General features: G+C 37.4%; 1 protein-coding gene across 3 annotated transcripts in view; it reads right to left on the bottom strand.

Annotated features, from left to right (window-relative positions):
* Positions 1 to 21814, bottom strand: part of PIK3C2G (phosphatidylinositol-4-phosphate 3-kinase catalytic subunit type 2 gamma) — a 466126-nt gene that overhangs the window by 88913 nt on the left and 355399 nt on the right. For all 3 annotated transcript variants that reach the window (XM_040235274.1, XM_040235275.1, XM_040235276.1), the window contains 3 exons: positions 7928 to 8117; positions 7300 to 7421; positions 1874 to 1982 (listed from right to left, as the gene is read on the bottom strand). In XM_040235274.1, the coding sequence (XP_040091208.1) occupies positions 1874 to 1982; positions 7300 to 7421; positions 7928 to 8117 (421 nt within the window). The remainder of the gene's footprint in view (positions 1 to 1873; positions 1983 to 7299; positions 7422 to 7927; positions 8118 to 21814) is intronic.

The following is a 21814-nucleotide window of genomic DNA, read 5'->3' as shown; positions in this document are numbered from 1 at the left end:
ATGTGTGAGAAATCAAAGAGTGAATAGCTGTTCAGATCATATAAATGTTTAAAAGATTATAACAGGATATTATGAATAACTTTATACCAATAGATTAGCACAAACTCCTAGAGAAATGTAACTTAACAAATAGAACCAAGAAGAAATAGAAAATATGAAATGACTTACAGCTCAAACAATTTGAATCTCCAGACCTACATGACTTTACACATCGAAGAAATAAAAGCAATTTTATACAGACTCTTCCAGGGTGTGTGTGTGGGGGGAAAGCTGTAACTCTTTGCAACTAATATTATGAGGCCAGAATGTTCTTGATTCTGAAACCTGGTAATGACTTTGTAAGAAGGCAAAACTTCAGACCAGTCTTTGTCATAAACAAAGATGTAAACAAATGGTAAAGAAAAAAATGTTAAATCAAATCCAATAATACATAAAAAAAGGATAATACATACAACCATGTGAAGTTTATTTTAGTAAAGCAAACTTGTTTGAAATTAGAAAGTTCAGCAGTGTAATTCACCACATTAAAACAATAAAGGAGAAAACCAGGATTATTGGATGATCACTGATTAGCCCAATAGATTCAGGAAAAAAATTTGATAAATTCAAGCTTCACTGTAAAAACTATTACAATCTAGGAATAAAAGGAAACAAAATAATAAAGGGTACCTATAAAAACGTACATACTTGAAAGTGAAAGTTGCTTAGACGTGTCTGACTCTTTGTGACCCCATGGACTATACAGTCCATGGAATTCTCCAGGCCAGAATATTGGAGTGGGTTGCCTTTCCGTTCTCCAGGGGATCTTCCCAACCCAGAGATAGAACCCAGGTCTTCCGCATTGCAGGTGGATTCTTTACCAGCTCAGCAACAAGGGAAACCCAAGAATACTGGAGTGAGTAGCCCATCCCTTTTCCAGGGGATCTTCCTGACCCAGGAATACAACTGGGGTCTCCTGCATTGCAGGCAGATTCTTTATCAATGGAGCTATCAGGGAAGCCCATAAAAACTTACATACTTAATGAGGAAATGTTAGATGCTTCTTCCCTGGATTCAGGAATAACATAAGTATATCCACCATTACTATTTCAATTCAGTATATACTAGAAGCCCTAGAGAGTACGAAATAGCAAGGAAAAGAAATGCATACATAAATTTTGGAACCTGGTGGCTCAGATGGTAAAGAATCTGCCTGCAGTGCGGGAGGCCCAAGTTCGATCCCAGGATCGGGAAGATCTCCTGGAGAAGGAAATGGCAACCCACTCCAGTATTCTTGCCTGGAGAAGTCCATGGACAGAGGAGCCAGGCAAGATACAGCCCAACGGGTCAAAAACTGTTGGATACGACTGAGCGACTAACACTTTTAACTTGTTCCATTAATATATAAATAAAAAACTTCTTATTATCCGCAGATGATATGATCATAAATTGAAAATTCACAAACAACATGGATGATTACATAGATGATTATTAGAAATAAAAGTGAAGTTAGTAGGACTATTGGGTAAGACGTCAAAATATAAAATCAGTTCTATCTGTATACTGGTGAAAAAGGATTTTTAAAAAGTACCATATCTGGTATAACAAAATATTTTTAAGACCTTTATGCATAGAACAATAAACTATTATTGAACGAACATTCTAAAAATACTTAAATGGGTATATGACAATGGATTGAAACATATTAAGATGCAATTTCAACTAAAACTCTGGTTGTTTTTTGCACAGAATTGACAAGATAACTTTAATTTGCACATGTGTTGAGTAAATGTAGGACTAAAAATGGTATAAAGTATTTAAAAATATTCCCAGTAATGATATATAAAACAGTTCGTATGTTATGTAAAAATATAAAAAGTAAATTGTAACATACGTTTGCAACTTCATACGATCCATTTAATATCTGTTCCATGTAATGATTTAGATCTCTGAATCTTTTGTGATCTGAATCTGTAAAAGGTAAGTGCCACCAATGAGGAAACCTGTTTTAAAAGAAAAAAAGTATATTTTCATTAGTTTGAAAATTGGTGTCTGTATCTTAGAATTGTTCATGGAGTGATAGCTGCATCAGACAGAAGAGCCAATGAAAACACTTTTTATAAAATCACAGAATACATGATTAATTCTGAGAGTTTTATTAACATGGCTGTGGACATGTGCTATTTTAACCGTCACTAATATTAACACTAATTTAATTTAGCACACTAAACTAATATATATTTTCCCTCTTACTGTATTTATGGCAGACCACACATTTTGTCTTTTAATACATGTGGGGGTTAATAAATACTTTCTGAAATTTAATGATTCATAATTTTCCCAAAAAGTCAGATGGTATTGTTGCTTCTGGATTCAGTAGAGACACTGCTACACTAGCTAAATTAAACATTTCACCAAGTGACATATGCTTCCATCTGGTCTTAGTCTTTTGGAACAAAGTATCACTTTCCTCAGAGGTCTGACTTGCAGAATTTCCTCTTCGCTATCTGATGATTCATCTTGATGGGTTGGACATTGATTACGACCAATTATGGGGTGGCATGACCTGTTAAAGGCAACAGGTTTTGCTGCTTAAGGGCTTCCCTGGTAGCTCAGATGGCAAGGAATCTGCTTGCGATGCAGGAGACTCAGGTTTGCTTCTTGGGTTGGGAAGATCCCCTGGAGAAGTAGCTACCCACTCCAGTATTCTTGCCTGGAGAAGTCCATGGACAGAGGAGCCTTGGCAGACTACAGTCCATGAGTCACAAAGCATTGGACACAACTGAGCGACGAACACTTTAACTTTTCTGGTTAAATGCATAGTTTTAGGAACTGTCTAGCAGCTTCCTCTGACTGCAGTCTTGCTGTTGCCTCCTTCATCTTCTGCTTTGGTCTACACCTTCCCCTAGGCAAAGGAGCATGGAGGATGGTAAAGGGTTGTCAGCAAACACACCGAAGTATGTGACAACCGCAGGACATCCTATCCATTGCTTCTTGTCGGAAACATCAGAGAAATTCAAAATAATATGTCTGTGTCTTTAAATAATTGATATTTTACTTTTTAACTTTTGCAGTTCTAAGGCTTAAAGTATTAAAAGTTTTTATCCAGATTTACTTATCATAAAATTTAGTATCATGTATAATTAATCAAAGCACAGAAATACATTTGGTAAGTAGATAGATTTTGCTGGTTTTAAATATTAATTTATTTGTGGATGAAATTTATTTATTTCTAGAATAAAATGGAGTTCAACATTAGTTCTATTCCATTTTTATAGATGGATGTACTAAAAAATATTCAGTTCAGTTCAGTTCAGTGCAGTTGCTCAGTCGTGTCCAACTCTTTGTGACCCCATGAATCACAGCACGCCAGGCCTCCCTATCCATCACCATCTCCCGGAGTTCACTCAGACTCATGTCCATCGAGTCAGTGATGCCATCCAGCCATCTCATCCTCTGTCATCCCCTTTTCCTCCTGCCTCCAATCTCTCCCAGCATCAGAGTCTTTTCCAATGAGTCAACTCTTCGCATGAGGTGGCCAAAGTACTGGAGTTTCAGCTTTAGCATCAGTCCTTCCAAAGAACCCCCAGGGATGATCTTTAGAATGGACTGGTTGGATCTCCTTGCAGTCCAAGGGACTCTCAAGAGTCTTCTCCAAAACCACAGTTCAAAAGCATCAATTCTTCGGCACTCAGCTTTCTTTACAGTCCAACTCTCTCATCCATACATGACTACTGGAAAAACCATAGCCTTGACTAGATGGCCCTTTGTTGGCAAAGTAATGTCTCTGCTTTTCAATATGCTATCTAGGTTGGTCATAACTTTCCTTCCAAGGAGTAAGCGCCTTTTAATTTCATGGCTGCAATCACCATCTGCAGTGATTTTGGAGCTCCAAAAAAAATAAATAAATAAATAAATAAATAAATAAAGTCTGACACTGTTTCCACTGTTTCCCCATCTATTTCATGAAGTGATGAGACCAGATGCCATGGATCTTCGTTTTTTGAATGTTGAGCTTTAAGCCAACTTTTTCACTCTCCTCTTTCACTTTCATCAATAGGCTTTTTAGTTCCTCTTCACTTTCTGCCTTAAGCGTGGTATCATCTGCATATCTGAGGTTATTGATATTTCTCCCAGCAATCCTGATTCCAGCTTTTGCTTCATGCAGCCCAGTGTTTCTCATGATGTACTCTGCATATAAGTTAAATAAGCAGGGTGACAATATACAGCCTTGATGTACTCCTTTTCCTATTTGGAACCAGTCTGTTGTTCTGTGTTCAGTTCTAACTCTTGCTTCCTGACATGCACATAGGTTTCTCAAGAGGCAGGTCAGTGGTCTGGTATTCCCATCTCTTGAATGTAAATAAATATATGAGAATTAAGGAATTCCGCTCCAGTAATGTCCTTCAGTTGTTTGAAGTGCATTTAAGTTATATGTCAAATATAACATAGTAATAGTTCTTGAAAATGATTTTTTAGGATATTTTATCTGATGGTGCTGACAAATCCTCTCTCAATTCTGTTCACACCACAGATTAAGAAAAACCTGACCTGCAAACAGATTTGATATCCAGTTATTAGAATAATTCATTTTCTCAGTACCAATACCGGTATTTTGGTTTGCCCTTTCTTTGAGCCTCAGAGACTTTGTACTCCCTGGGACAGTGTATCAGCATAAAATCCTGGATGGCTGGGAGAAGAGCAATGGTGAAAGTAAGCGAGGGAAAGGAAATCAATCTTTCCCAACTAGATGAGTTTTATTTTTATTTTATAATTTTATTCATTTACTGTTTGCTGCACTGGGTCGGGGGTTTTTCCTCTAGTTGCTGTGAGTAGGGGCTCCTCTCTAGCTGTAGTGCGAGGGCTTCTCATTGCCGTGGCTCCTCTTATTGCAGAGCACAGGCTCTAGGGACTGCGTTGAGTTGTTGCTGCTCCCAGGCTCTAGAGTGCAGACTAAATACTTGTGGTGCACAGGCTTAGTTGCTCTGCGGCATGTAGGATCTTCTCGGACCAGGGATCAAACCTGTGCCTCCTGCATTGGCAGATGGATTCTTCACCGTTGAGCCACCGGGGAAGCCCTCACGCAGATGACTTTAAAGAAGATGATTAATTTCAAGGAAGATTTCTATGTCTGTGTATTCTCAGAAGGCACCAAGAAGTACAAACAGCCTGATTTGGAGACCACTGTTTTACAATATGTCTAATTTGAACTTTCTGATCATACTTTCTAGATTGGATTTACATAATTTGCATAGAGCTTCTCTTAGTAAATTTAGGAGTCACAGGAAATCTTGCCCTCATCCTTCATCTATATGCGTTGCTATAAGCTTGAGCTCCTTTGGGACTGTCAGAATACAAATATTGTTCAGGGCACAAAGGACTAAATATTCCTCCCTTCCACATGTTGCTTGAATGGTTTTAAAATCAATTTAGGTCCCATTACCTGGCAGGAGTTGTTGAGCAAAGCAGAATCCTAACTAAAGCTGAAAATCGAGACGAGGCATATGGAAAGAGATTATTGACACTTTAAAGTTTTACAGGTTATACTAATATGTATTGAGGAGAGAAAAGAGTAGAACAGAGACATTTTTGAAACCTAAAGGAACAACCATTTACAGAAATGAAAGAACATAATTTCTAAATCATTAATAAGTAAGATACAATGGAAACTACTAATGTTGAATTCAGTATTTGTAGCTGGACTTTAAACTTTTTGGCCAGTGTTTCCTTTTCCTCAGTTATCATATTAGATGTTTTTCAATAATTCTTAAAGCTGATGTTGTCTTTAAGTTTTCACAATGACATTCCTTCCCTGTCAGTCTCTTACTCTGATGAATTTCTGATTTTTTTAAAAAAATATAAATTTATTTATTTTAATTGGAGGTTAATTACTTTACGATATTGTATTGGACTGGTGATGTTGCTTAGATTTATACTTTGGCAAGTGACTAAACCCTGAAAGTCTAATGAAAATCCACATGTACCAAGTATGTCAGGTCAGGTACGAACATTCTTATTGTTAGAGGACCATTTACTCAAGAAAAATCCTGGTACATTTGGCTCTCCCTATCTGCAGGTTCGACATCTGAAGATTCAATCAACTGTAGATAGAACTATTAGGAAAAGATAATCCAGAAAGTTCCAAAATGCAAAATTTGAATTTGCTGCATGCCAGAAAATATTTACATAGCATTTACATTGTATTTACAACTATTTACATAACATTTATATTGTATTAGATATCATAAAAAATCTAGAGGTGATTTAAAGTACGAGGAGACTTTAAAGTAAGAGGGTAGTTTGTATGTAAACACTAAGCTATCTTATGTGTAGGACTTGAGCATGCAAGGATTTTGGTGTCCACAGGAAGGCGGTCCTAGAACCAATCCCTGTGGATACCAAGAATCTACTCTATAGGTAACATTTGATATGCCTAAGTGCAAATATCATAATTTCTAAGAAGTTCCTTTTTAAAAAGTCAAGATATTCCACATATTCAAGTCTATAATCTAAATTTGGCTAGTTCTAAATGATAAATTTTAGATTTACTTAATGGGAAGTTATTTTGAATTATACCCTTTGTTTATGCTTAATATGTTTTTGCTATAATATGAAGTGAAGCAATGGTTCTTAAGACTGCAAAACGAAGGTAATAACAAGTTAAATTTAGATAACCCAAGTTCAAGTTAATGTGTGTGCTCTGTGCTTAGTCATGTTCGACTCTTGCGACCCCATAGACTGTAGCCTGCCAGGCTTCTCTGTCCATGGGATTCTCCAGGCAAGAATACTGGAGTGGGTTGCCATTTCCTTCTCCAGGGGATCAAGTTAAAAATTAATAACAAAAATGAATTGATGTGAATAAATTTTACTTGTATACTAATTGATATTGATAAATTTTTCTTATACAGCAAATAAATATATCAGAGCTTTTTGTCACCATTATTTGCTGAAAGAGAAGATATATCCAATTTTGTTCTGCATTTTCAATTTTATTTTAACAGAAAATTCTAGGAAAAGATTAAATTTAAAAAACAGGCAAAGAAAACAATTTTGCTGATAACTGATGAACAATGAAATTAGTTCTGATTTTTTTGTCTACAACACCAATGTCTGAAAGCAGACAAAATTAAAAAACCTTCTTCTGTTTTATGAGACAAAAAGTTCTTTATTCTGAGAGCAATAGAGACTGCTTGAATAGGTTCAGTGGAACTAGAATCAGAATGGTGTATTGTTCACAAATAGAAAACCCCATAACCATAATTTCTCCTTATGTTTAAGGGCAAGTACTGAAAGCAAAACCCTAGGGAGGACAGTCCTTACTCTGGGAGGGTCAGTGATGCAAACTGCTTTTGAAGTTGGCTGTGAAGTTTTGCAAACTGGTCAAATGACTTTTCTATCAGGCTTGTTTCGTCGTTACTGTGAGTCACCTGGATTAGATACAGCTGCAGAAAATAAATAGACAAAATCAAAAGACGGCAGTATCAACCTTCAATACATTCCAAAATCTGGCTCTGTGTAAACTAAACAAAGCAAGAATTTCTGCAAAAAAAAAAAAAAAAAAAAAGTCATCACAAAAGATGAGGTGGATTTTGTAAAGGTAAAATTACCTATAAACACATGGTATAGAAAGATATCATAATCTTAGGTGCTGGGAACAGACTGCCTAATTTCTGTTCTTTCTTTGTGGACATTTTAATTAGTTCTTGATTTATAGTCTACCACAGGGCAGGAACTGTTCTCTTTGATGATTCTCTATTAACAGCTCTGGTTGTTATGATTTCTCCTTGGAACATCCTCCTTAATGGCACTTCTACTCACTGTAACTGATTTTTCAAATGCATAGTAAAAAAAAAAATAAGCATGGTATCAGGAAGAATGTGTACAGTGAAGCAAAGTGGGAGATGTAGTCAAATGATATTAAAGTCAAGATGACAGTCTTGAAACTTACATGGCTGGTTTTCTTGCTGAACCCTAAGACTGTTGCTCTTTGGATTGACCTGCTTGTACCTGGCATACAGGATTCCTGGGAAAACATCTGTGAAGTCGATTTGGCAGGGCTTATGGCTGTCATTTGTGCAAGTGTGTGGATCAAGTTATTCAATTTCACAGGGAAGCACTCCAGACTTTCCTTTATTTTCCTAGAAAAATGAAAAAAGATAAGATAGTGAGTGATGTTCCCCGTGAGTTGACTCATTTCACTTGAGCCATTTCCTTGTGTTAGAGGTGGATGGAAAAGTCAAGGACCATACCTATTGATTTGGAGTACAACTATTAATAGTAAACATTATTTTTATCAACTTCAAATTCACATCTTAACTTCCATGGTGAAATATAAAACTAATTGCAATATTTCTATTTTGACTTCTTTAAATTTTTCAAAAATAGAAATTCTTTAAATTTCTATTTTTGTTATTGTTCAGTATTATGTCGTGTCCAACTCTTTGCAACCCATGGACTGTAGCACACCAGGCTCCTATATCCTCTACTAACTCTTGGAGTTTGCTCAAACTCATGCCCATTGAGTCCGTGATGCCATCCAACCATCTCGTCCTCTGTTGTCCCCTTCTCCTCCTGCCCTCAATCTTTCCCAGCATCAGGGTCTTTTCCAATGAATCAGTTCTTCCCATCAGGTGGCCAAAGTATTGGAGCTTCACTTCACCATCAGTCCTTTCAGTGAATGTTCAGGGTTGATTTCCTTTAGGATTGACTGGCTTGAACTCCTTGCGGTCTAAGGGACTCTCAAGACTCTTCTTCAACACCACAGTTTAAAAGCATTGGTACTTCAGTACTCAGCCTTCTTTATGGTCCAACTCTCACATGCATACATGACTACTGGGAAAAACTATAACTTTGACTAGGCAGACCTTTGTCAGCAAAGTGATGTCTCTGCTTTTTAATACACTTTCTAAGATTGTCATAGCTTTTCTTCCAAGAATCAAGCGTCTTCTAATTTCATGGCTGCAGTTACCATCTGCAGTGTATTTAGAGCCCAAGAAAATAAAGTCTGTCACTGTTTCCGTTTTTTTCCCCTTCTATTTGCCGTAAAGTGAAGGGACTGGATGTCATGATTTTAGCTTTTTGAATGTTGAGTTTTAAACCAGCTTTTTCACTCTCCTCTTTCACTGTCATCAAGAGACTCTTTAATTCCTCCTTACTTTCAGCCATTAGAATGGTATTATCTGCATATTTGAGATTGTTGATGTTTTTCCCAACAATCTTAATTCCAGCTTGTGCTTTTCACATGATGTACTCTGCATATAAGTTAAATAAGCAGGGTGACAATACACAGCCTTGACATACTCCTTTCCCAATTTTGATCCAGTTCTCTGTTCGATGTGCAGTTCTAACTCTTGCTTCTTGATCTGCATACAGGTTTCTCAGGAGACAGGCAATGTGGTCTCAGATTTTTTAGGAATAATTTAAAACATCAATTTGTTTAAAATACTTAAACAATTTAAGAAGTTTTATCTATCAAAACAGTGTATATTTCAAGAATCCCAACATCTATCCCTGAACCCTCTATACTATTCCCTTCTTCTCCTTATATTTAAACATTAAAAAAAATTATGATTTAACTTTTATTGTTTTATTTTCAATATTTGATTTCCTCTGTCAACTATTTTCTAAGAAGTTGTATACTATAATACTATATTTAATATACACATATTTTACATGGAATACTTTTCACTCGTATTTATTTTTTCTGGTTTAGTTTTGGATCATCTCTGCTTTATTATTATGATTATTTATATTTAAGAAGGTTTGCAATTGTGTCCTAATGGTATAATAAATATCTTCAGATAATACCCTTTATCCCTTGTGCCCTTTTTCTCCAGTATCTGATTGCAGTGTTATCCTTTTTATCCCAGTTCATATAATAAAGCAATCTTTATGCCTACTTCACTTTTCATATGTGCTTCCTATTTCACTCCCATTTTTACAGAGCTATTCTATCTGCACCATATGGTATCTATACTATACATATTACACATTCCCTCTTCTGATTATCATTAAATATGATATGCTCTACCAGTCCTGTGTCACATCCCTCTGTCATTTCGACTATCTGATGCTCATTTTCTGGCAAATTCTGCCAGAAGTGCTCAAGGAAGTAAGTTTCTGAGTTCTGGGTGTTGATAACAGTTTTTCTGTGGCCTTTATGCACGAAAGTCAATTTTACTGGCTACAGTATCCGTGACTCACATTTTCCTTTTGGGGGGTCATAAAAATATTATTTTTCTTCTGGAATAAAGGATTATGACCCAAATTTCTTATGACAGTCTGAACTTCTTTCTCTTACAAATGAATTGATCTTTTTGCCTAGATGCTTAAAGCAAGTTTTTTCTTTTCTCCTCAAATCCGACACTTTCTCCAAAAAATATGTTTCAGGTTGGTTATTTTGGGTAACTTTCTCAATATGCAAAGTGTCTTTTTCATATGTAATTTCAAGTCTTTTCATTTTTCTGAGAGCTTCTTGAATTATAATGTTAATATTTATCAAAATACTAAATATGCAATTAGTTTTATATTGTTTTGATATATTACTTTGGTTTTCTTCTTCAGGGACTTTATTAAAGTATGTTTTATTTTCTAATTTTTGGGAGGTTTCATCATTTCATTTTTGAGTTTTCTCTAATTATAATTTACATTGCTCCTTCATATCTTTATCATTTTCTTAATTTCTTTTAGCTCAATTTGAAATATAACAGTTTATCCCTTTGTTAGGAATGTCTTTCTGGCATACTTTCATTGAAGAGATTTTATTTGCATCTTATTTCTTTTTATAAATTCTAATTTTGTATGACATTCAGACATGATCCATCTTACTTATTCATTTTAAGATGAAATTAAACTTTCAGGAAGGAGTAGAGAGTTCTCAGGATCTTAAGCCCTCTTTTCTGTTGCTGTCACAGTGGTAAAAAAATAAAAAATACTGTTTCATACTTTCTGAGATATGCTGCTTTGGCTTGTCCCTTTGCCCCCAATTTTTTTCTGAATTTTGTTTTTGTTTTGCTCCTATAATCTTTTTTCTTTCATTCAGATTATATTTATAGCAGTTTGTCTTCAGCTTAGGACTTTTTCTAGGCAAGAAGTGTCAGTTACCTTTGAGAATTTATAGACTTCTCCAATCTTTTCAGATTTTCCATGGAACCCTTGCCCTTCCTTGTGAACTGGAGTGTGTAAAAGTCCTTCCCCGTTTCAGCTGCTTCATAGCTTATCAAATTGGCCCACTCAACTTTCCAACAAGTACCTGTGAGCTCTGTGAAGCCTTGTTCTCAGATCCATCAGATAACCCGTGGCTTCCTTAGCTAACCTGTAGCTTCCTTAGCTTCCTCTCATAAGATTCAGTTACACAGGTCTTGTAACTTAATGATCTGCCCTTCCTGCTTGTTCTTAAGAATACCTTGTTACTTAGTTTTGGTTTGGATGCTGTCCACAGTTTCGAGGTTTTTGTTTTTTTTTTTTCTTTTGGCGCCGGCGCGCCCCCGGCCGCGCGCGTGGGGCCGGGGCAGTTTCGAGGTTTTGCTACCCTATTTGATCTGTTTTATGAATTATGAAAGAAATTCCAGGCACACTAAAATATTTGCTTTTTAAAAAATAAAATGTAATTCAAGCCGCACAGTAAAATATTAAGTAAAATGTAAAAGGTTTGCCTCATCCTTCTTCCGTTACCTCTCTCCTCCCCCCAGATAACCAGTATGAACAGTTTGGTAGTTTTCTTTTGCGGCTCCTCTGCACACTTGTGCAAATGAGCAGACACACAGACACAGATGACACTCCCACTAGTTTTACTCTTGTTATATGCCAGGTGTATACTGGGATATACCAATGAGAAAGCAGACAGAGATGTCTCCCCTTATAAAGTTTCTATAATGTGAATATTAACTATCATGAAATAAACATAAAAGTATAGGATTTGAGAAAGTAATAGAAACCATAGAAGAAACTAAGATAGAAACTGGGGAGAAGGAATACGCAGTAGGAAACAGCTGCCATTTTAAGCAGGATGAAAGTGAAAGTCGCTCAGGCCTGTTTGCCTCTTTGTGACCCATGGACTATACAGTCCATGGAATTCTCCAGGCCAGAATACTAGAGTGGGTAGCCTTTCCCTTCACCAGGGGATCTTCCCAACCCAGGGATCAAACCCAGGCCTCCCACAATTGCAGGTGGATTCTTTACCAGCTGAGCTACAAGGGAAGTCCAAGAATATTGGAGTAGATGGTCTATTCCTTCTCCAGTGAATTTTCCTGACCCAGGAATCAAACTGGGGTCTCCTGCATTGCAGGCGGATTCTTTACTAGCTGAACTACCAGGGGAACCCTTAAGCAGGATGGTCAGGGATAATCTCACTGAAAGGATGGGCAGAGTGATTTGACAAACTTAATTTGCCAAGAACATAGACCATGAGGATTTCTGTTGGAGGATATTCTAGATAGAAACAACAGCTAATCCAGAAGCTCAGAGGTAGATGGATGGCTGGTACTTAACAGACAGCAAAAAACTGCAGTGTGGCTGACAGAGTGAAGAAGGGAAGAAAGGAATCAGGCAGATAAAGGGAGCATGTTTTTGTAAGAATTTTGAAGTTGTGTGAGATGGAGGTAAAAAAGGCAAGAGTCAAAAATCACAATTATTTGAAATGTAATCTGCTTTTTTAACAGTAATATATTTTGGACATGAACATGGGCAAACTTTGGGAGATGGTGAGAGACAGAGAGGCCTGCCATGCTGCAGTCCATGGGGTCACAAAGAGTCCAACATGACCTAGTGACTGAACAACAAAAACAAATATATTTTGGAAGAAAAATTTTACAATAACTTGTGCATAGTAAGTAGCCCCCAAATATTTGTTGAATGAACAATCTCTCTATTTCAGAAAATAGAGTTAACTTTATTTTTTAAAAAATGATCTATCTGGAAGTATAGATATACAATGATCAGTTTAACCAATTTTTTTTCCATTGCAAAGACCATTCTTTCCTCACTGATTCAACTTTTGTCCAACACCGATGGTCTATATACATATAGGCTTGTTCTTGGCCTCTTCATTTGGTTGCACTCGTCAATTTGCCTATCTCTGTGTTAATACTACATTTTCTTAAATAGCTAGAATTTACAATAAGTCTTGAAAATTCTTTTACCTTGTTCTTCTTTAGGTGTTTTTATTTTTTTTCCCATGAATTTAGGTCCTTTGACCTCCTGAATATATTTTAGAATCAGCTGATCAAGCTTCTGTTGTTCAGTCACCCAGTCATGTCTGACTCTTTGGGACCCCATGGACTGAAGCACACCGGGCTCCCCTGTCCTTCACCATCTTCTGGAGTTCACCCAGTTCATGTCCAGTGAGTCGGTGATGCCATCCAACCATCTCATCATCTGACACCCTCTTCTCCTTCTGCCCTCAATCTTTCCCTGTATCAGGGACTTTTCCAATGAGTTGGCTGTTTGCATCAGATGACCAAAATACAGGAATTTCAGCTTCAGCATCAGTCCTTCAAATGAGTATTCAGGGTTGATTTCCCTTAAGATTGACTGGTTTGATCTCCTTGCTGTCCAAGGGACTTTCAGGAGTCTTCTCCAGCACCACAGTTTGAAGGCATCAATTCTTTGGTGCTCAGCCTTCTTTACAGTCCAGCTCTCACAACCGTACATGACCACTGGAAAGACCATTGCCTTGACTGTATGGACTTCTGTTGTTTGTCATAGCTTTCCTGCCAAGAAGCAATCGTCTTCTGATTTTATGGCTGCAGTCACCATCCACAGTGATTTTAGAGTCCAGGAAGAGGAAATCTATCACTGCTTCCACCTTTTCCCCTTCTATTGGTCATGAAGCAATGGGGCCATGATCTTAGTTTATTTTGATATTTAGTTTTAAGCTGGCTTTTTCACTCTCCTCCTTCACCCTCTTCAAGAGACTCTTTGGTTCTTCCTCTTTGCTTTCTGCCATCAGAGTGGTGTCATCCACATATCTGAGGTTGTTGATGTTTCTCCCACCTATCTTGATTCCAGCTTGTAAGTCATCCAGCCCAGCATTTCTCATGATGTGCTCAGCTTGATGTGCCTATCCAGCTTACCAATTCACAAAATAAATGAACAATCATTTGAATGGCATTCATTAAACTATAAATTAATTTGGGGAGAATCAACATCTTCACAGTATTGAAACATACAACCACTAAACATGGCATATTTCTCCATTTAATTGAGTCTCATTTTATGTCCTTCTGTACAATTTTAGAATTTTTTTTCCTGTGAATGTTTTGCATATCTTTTGTTAGATTTATTATAGCTTTTAAATTCTAGGTGTTTTTTTTGCAAAATTTTAACTAATAACTGTTAATATATAAGTAGATTTTTAAGTCATTATTTCTAACATTATACTGTATATTCTTTTGAAATTTGAGTGGACACAGTCATGTTATATGAAAACAATAACATAGTTTTTTGTTACCTTTTACACTACTAAGATTTCTAGTTCAATGTTAAATGAAAATAGTAATAGCAGGCATTTTTGGTTTGTTTGATTATAGGGAAAAGTTTTTAATGTTTTGCCACTAAGCACAATGTTTTCTATAGTTTTTAGCTATAGGTTAAGGACACTTCTTTCTATTTTTAGAGAGTTAAAAAAACTGATTCTAAATTTTAATGACTGCATTTTCTGTATCTGTTTAGGTGATCATATAAAGTTCACCCTCTATTTTTTTCACTGCTGACTCTTGAATCTTTATCTTGTAACTATTTATTGTACTAAATTCTTGTTATTTCAAAAATTAAAAGAAAATTATCTGAAATTGCTTTATTTGTTTTCTTATTCAAGTGGAAAATAACAATATAACACATCTTAAATATAGAGCTTTACTATAAAGATAGAGGCATTATTATATTTTTCCTGACATTAATGACATTAATGCTTATAGTTTTTCACTTTAAAATACATGTTTATCTAAGTTTCCTTCTATTCTGAGCTTACTAAAATTTTCCATGTTGAATGTAATCAAACACTGGTTTTCTGGGTTGGCATCCATCAAAGTTATCATGCAGTGATTTCTTTATGAAGAAGCAGCCATGTCCTTGATGTTAAAAACATAAATCAATAATGTTTAATAATTTTCCCTTCATTTTTTATAAAACTTCAAGCCCATTTGTCTTGTTCTGGTATTAGGCTTTTTAAAAAATAATCCAAAATTTTCCATTATTATATATCAATCTTGGCCAAAATTTGCTAAGAAAGTTAAAATATGACCTTGATCATTATTCATTTCCTCAGTGTTCATTATTTCTAAAGAAGTCCTTTGACTATGAATTTATGGGTAGGTAGTGTAGGATAAAACATTCATTTCTTTCCTCATCAGCAGTTTAAAGACATGAAGACAATAATAATAGTAGGAGTATAATACTAATCATGATTTATGGAGACCTTATAATTTATTCACTCATTCAACAAATATTTACTGAGCACATTTTATGTATTGGAATGGAAAGCTTTATGGTAACAGCATGTACTCACTTCTCATGAAGGTAGGACTATGAACCATAAATCTTGAGTTCTGATGTACTCATGCTCACATAATCTCAACCACACACATCCAGGCCTTATTCTTACATTTATCAACAGTCAAGATGCAAGAGGACTAGTGGTGCAGGATGAACTCTTATGATAAACCTAGAGTTTTAAGGCAACTTTCGCCTAAATCTATCTCCAGCTTCTCAAGTGTCAGATTTAACAGGTCAGATAAACTACTGCTGCTGCTGCTGCTAAGTCGCGTCACCTGTGTCCAACTGTGCAAGCCCATAGACGGCAGCCCACCAGGCTCCCCCACCCCTGGGCTTCTCCAGGCAAGAACACTGGAGTGAGTTGCCATTTCCTTCTCCAATGCATGAAAGTGAAAAGTGAAAGTGAAGTCGCTCAGTCGTGTCCTACTCTTAGCAACCCCATGGACTGTAGCCCACCAGGCTCCTCCATCCAAGGGATTTTCCAGGCAAGAGTACTGGAGTGCGGTGCCAGTGCCTGCTCCATCAGATAAACAAACTAGTGTTAGTAAATATGATGCAATTTAGGACTGGGGACCTCAGAGCAGAATTGGACATGACTGAGCAACTGCTGCATGAAATGAAAAGACACTTGCTCCTTGGAAGGAGAGTTATGAGCACCTAGATAGCATATTCAAAAGCACAGACATTACTTTGCCAACAAAGGCCCGTCTAGTCAAGGCTATGGTTTTTCCAGTGGTTATGTATGGATGTGAGAGTTGGACTATAAAGAAAGCTGAGTGCCAAAGAATTGATGCTGTTGAACTGTGTGGTATTGGAGAAGATTCTTGAGAGTCCCTTGGACTGCAAAGAAATCCAACCAATCCATCCTAAAGGAAATCAGTCCTGAATATTCATTGAAAGGACTGATACTGAAGTTGAAACTCCAATACTTTGGGCACCTGATGCAAAGAACTGACTCATTTGAAGAGACCCTGATGCTGGGAAATATTGAAGGTGGGAGGAGAAGGGGACGACAGAGGATGAGATGGTTGGATGGTATCACCAACTCGATGGACATGAGTTTGAGTAAACTCTGGGAGTTGGTGATGGACAGGGAGGCCCTTTGTGCTGTAGTCCATGGGGTTGCAGAGTCGGACACGACTGAGCAACTGAACCGAACTGAACTAAACTGAGCAACTGAGCACAAGCCAATAGATTAGTATGGAATTCCTAGGTGGGATAAAAGCACTAAAACAACGCCCCTTTAGTTTTTATATAGAAATAACACTTAGATAAAAATTTTAGTATTTCTTGGATCTGGGGAACATAGTCCAAAAGGACATAAGATAAACCAATACAGTATTGTAAAGTAAAATAAAGTAAAAATAAAAAATTTAAAAAAAAAACTAAAAAAAAAATTTCTTAAGCAATAGGTTCCATCATTAACATATGTACAAATTCTTTTCTACTTCAGAACAGATGTACCTTTTTATGTAAATATTTTAAATTGTTTATCATCAGAAACAACTGCTACTAATAGGTTTCCTAGCAATGGCAACCCACTCCAGTACTCTTGCCTGGAAAACCCCATGGGCAGAGGAGCCTGGTAGGCTGCAGTCCATGGGGTTGCTATGAGTCGGACACGACTGAGCGACTTCACTTTCACTTTTCACTTCCACGCATTGGAGAAGGAAATGGCAACCCACTCCAGTGTTCTTACCTGGAGAATCCCAGGGACGGAAGAGCCTGGTGGGCTGCGGTCTATGGGGTCGCACAGAGTCGGACACGACTGAAGCGACTTAGCAGCAGCAGCAATGTGTGAATAGGCAATTGAATTTATCATCTCAGAAAATTGTCAAATTCATGTCTAATCTTTCATGTCAGGTTTTTATTTTTCTTCTCGGGTTAAACACTGTATTTTTTGAGCTCATATTTTTACTAATATAAATTTATATAATAAATAAAATGGCAAAAGTTTCTAATTGCTTCATAAACTACATTGGAGTAACCATTGAAGCCTAAGTTCATGTTTCGTCGCTCAGTCTTGTCCGACTCTTTGCAACCCCATGAACTGTGACCTGCCAGGCTCCTCTGTCCATGGGATTCTCCAGGCAAGAATACTAGAGTGGACTGCCGTTTCCTTCTCCAGGGGATCTTCCCACACAGGGATTGAACCCAGGTCTCCAGCATTGCTGGCGGAGGCTTTACCATCTGAGCTACTAGGGAAGGCCAACCACTGAAGGCCTAAAGGTGTAGTTTAGGCAACTGAGCTAAGGTTCTCAGGCAACACTTGATGGGAATTTCAAAAAACGCATATTTCTACTGCTGAAGTTTGATATCATTTTGCTGTTTGATAGAACATCGATCTATTTTACTGGTCAATCTCTTTAATAGTCTCAGGGAAAACTTCTCAAATGACTTTTCTGTAAAGGAATTTGCATGAGAATGTTCTTATTTTACCATCAACACTGTAATTTTATCATGTGTAAACAGTTCCAACTCACATTCTCCATGAACAAATTTCTTCATCTAACTCTCAATAAAATACACTATCATGATAATTCCTATATCATTACAAATTTATATTGGACCAATAAGTATTCAAAAGTATTCAAAATATTTTTAATCAAAAAATTATCATTCTGAAATGAATTTAGTGAATAATCATTGCTGATGCAAAAAATTGGTACACAATTTTTTTTTAATTCCTCTCTATGCACTTTTATTTTAAAAAATTCAAGATTATCTGACATTAAAAAGAGAGCACTTGATGATTTGGGGATATGTAAGCAATGGCACCCCACTCCAGTACTCTTGCCTGGCAAATCCCATGGACGGAGGAGCCTGGTAGGCTGCAATACATGGGGTCACTAGGAGTCAGACACTGAGCGACTTTACTTTCACTTTTCACTTTCATGCATTAGAGAAGGGAAATGGCAACCCACTCCAGTGTTCTGCCTGGAGAATCCCAGGGAAGGGGGAGCCTGGTGGGCTGCCGTCTGTGGGGTCACACAGAGTCGGACACGACTGAATTGACTTAGCAGCAACATTTATATATATTTGTGTGAAGATAAAAATTTAAGCTTCATGGTCTAACCTTAAAAAATTAGATGCTAAAAATGGATATCTCATGTTAATTTCATATAGTTTTGATGGGATGGTACCCTAATTTGAGAAACACAGCTATAAACATTCAGATTTTTTCCTCTCACTATGTTCTTTCAACTAATCCAAAGACACTACAGTTAAAGCATGTCCATATTATCTGAGATTATCAGTTTCCTATGTAGTTTTTTTTCCCCATATAATTTTGTTTAAAGTCCTGGGAAGAGCACCTATTATGCAAGAAATCAGTTTTGTTCTCTTTTGAACTCACTTATCAGTTCTGCCTGTAATCTCAAGAAAGTCAGTTAGTTAGCTTTCATAAGACTCAATTTTTACCATCTAGAAATACAGTTGATGAATAAACCATGCCATCCCCTGGGACTACGGACAGAATCAAATGAAGTAACATATAGAAAGTTACTAGAAATAGAATGTGTATGTGCTAAGTAGCTTCAGTCTTTTTTGACTTTGCAACCCCATGGACTTAGCCCGCCAGGCTCCCTTGTCCATGGGATTTTCCAGCAAGAATACTGGAGTGGGTTGCCATGCCCTCCTCCAGGGGATCTTCCCTACCCAGTGATCGAACCTGTGTCTCTTATGTCTCCTGCATTGGCAGGCAGATTCTTTACCACTAGTGCCACCTGGGAAGCCTTATAAATTTTATTTAAGAAAGCTTACTACTAAATAAGTAAAAAAAATAGGGAAATATAGATGGACTAGTCTTATGTATAAGTACTATGCCAACAAAATGGCATTCAAGGTTTCGATCCCCACCTTCCCCTAACAGCCAGCTTTTTTTTTTGATTTATTGTTAAAGCTATCATATGTGTGTGTTCAGTCACTCAGTCATATCCAATTCTTTTCAACCCCTTGGGCTGTAGCCTGCCAGGCTCTTCTGTCCATGGGATATTCCAGGCAAGAATACTGGAGTGGGTTCCATTTCCTAGTCCAGGGGATATTTCCTAGTCCAGGGGAATCAAACCTGAGTCTCCAGCATTGGCAGGCCAATTCTTTACCACTGTGCCTCTTGGGAAGCCCCTCTAAAAGCTATCTTATCTGCAGTTTAAAAAAATAGTAGTTTTAAAAATCAATTTAGTTCAGATTAGTTCTTACAATTACATTTTTTTTTTTGATGGAAGACTTATTTTTTGGAAATGCCAGTTTAATTTACATTTCCCTTTGAATCTGCTGTCCTAATTTAAGGAAAGTTGGAGGTCATAACTGTTAGTTCCTCTAATTCCTGTTTTTTATTTGGTTTTTCTTGAGAGCATTCATTTCTGAAGGTATCAACAGTTAAGCTAAGGCAAAAGAAAACTTTGACCCATATTTGTGGAATTCAGCAATCCATGAGATGACACCTGATGCGAAGAGCTGACTCATTAGAAAAGACCCTGATGCTGGGAAAGACTGAAGGCAGGAGGAGAAGGGGACAACAGAGGATGAGATGGTTGGATGGCATCACCAACTCACTAGACATGAGTTTGAGCAAGCTCCGGAAGATAGTGAAGGACAGGGAAGCATGGCGTGCTGCAGTCCATGGTCACAGAGAGTTGGACACGACTGAACAACTGAACAATGAGATGACAATTTGCAAAGTCATAAAAAAATAAAATCAAGAAACTTTAATGATAAAAGAGCCCAGGGATCTGCATTCTTGTCCCATACTCTGTTTCTCAGTTTTGAGGAGAAACCAGGTAGAAAGCCACTTAACTATGTTTTGAGGCATTTGAGCATAAGGAATCTTGTCTCACCTTATTAGGTTAGGTGTGCAAGCTCACTTGTGTTAGGCTCTTTACAGCTCCATGGACTGCAGCCCACCAGGCTCCGCTGTCCATGGGATTCTCTAGGCTAGAATACTGGAGTGGGTTGCCATTTCCTCCTCCAGGGTGTCTTCCCTACCCAGGGATTGAACCTGCATTCCTGCATTAGCAGGTGAATTATTATCACTGGTGCCACCTGGGAAGCCTATAGCCATGAAAAATAAACCAAGAAGGAATGCTGGGGACACGGGATTTCTGGCACTGTGTCTGCATACTTTGTCAGCTAAGGGACTCTGACTCCTGTGTTTGTGACGTGAGGCCTGGGAGCACTCTTTCCGGATGTCATCAACATTTTCTGCAGCTTCATGCTTGTACTTGTTGGGACAGTCACTGTGCCTGTACTACCAATGACCCCTCATTATTAAGATTATTCCTTCTAAAGCCCAGAGTTCAGAGAAGAAGCTCCAGGCTGTTCTTTGTGAAGGGGTGGCCCATGGTGAGAACAAGAATGGACAACTGAATCCATGATGGCTTTGCATGAAGGACCCTGTCCAGTAAGAATAAAGGCCACTAGTTAAGTCAATTAGACAGTCTCTCTCTGGAATTTATATGAGAGAATACTGGCCAATAGGCAAAGAGAAGTAGTATTTGCTAAGTAGAGATAAGCAGAAGAGAAGGCCTTCTTTTTCAATAGAAACTGGCCAGGCATATTGGTTTCTGGAGTTTGTTAGGTGACAGTGTGAGTCCATGTATACTCTTCTCGCCAAAGATACCAGATAGAATCTAGTTCTTGCTATCAAAATACTCCACTGATGCAAATAATTGGTTATTTTGAAGTCTGGGGTTCTGTTTTGCTTCAAGCTGCCTTCAGTTTTAGCTGAAGAGCAGGAGATCTTATACTTACCAAACCAAAGAATCTGCATGGCAGGCCAAATGGATTATCTGGGAAGACATGGAAAATGTCTTCTCATATTTCTGGAGGAGGAAATGGGTAAAGTGAAAAGCAAGATCTGTGTTTAGGAGGGAAGGTAGGCCGGGAAATTTATGCTTGATGATCCCGGTCTGGCCTGTGAAATAGGTTGCCTGTTTCTAAAGGACAGCTCGCCTGAGGTTTGAGAGTGACTGAAAATTCTGAAATAAGCCATTTGGATGGCACTTTAATGGATGGTTGCCTTTGTTGCCTAGCAGTGGGTTCGGCAGAGATATTACATGAGAGTATCAATTTGCAGGGACTGAGTTGTGATACTTTGCTGATTCTATTCAACAGAATGTTCACAGCTGTACGGGGAGTAAAACAAAAAAAAAAGTAAGGGAAGCAGAGAGAGGAGTTGGTAATGAGGTTAAAAAACCTTTGTGGTAAACCAATTTTATTTTCATTTTTCTCTAAATGCTTTTCGTTGTAATATGATTTTTTAATGTCACACATCCTCTGAAGTTCTTGTGATCATTTCTCAACCCAGAATGTGAATACCCAAGAGTGAAGCAGGATCCTGTGTTGT

The sequence above is a fragment of the Oryx dammah genome, unplaced genomic scaffold (genome assembly GCF_014754425.2).
Source record: "Oryx dammah isolate SB20612 unplaced genomic scaffold, SCBI_Odam_1.1 HiC_scaffold_29, whole genome shotgun sequence".
Classification (NCBI taxonomy): Eukaryota; Metazoa; Chordata; class Mammalia; order Artiodactyla; family Bovidae; genus Oryx; species Oryx dammah.
The sequence above is the reverse complement of the archived record's forward strand: the minus strand, read 5'-3'. Positions and strand labels throughout refer to the sequence as shown.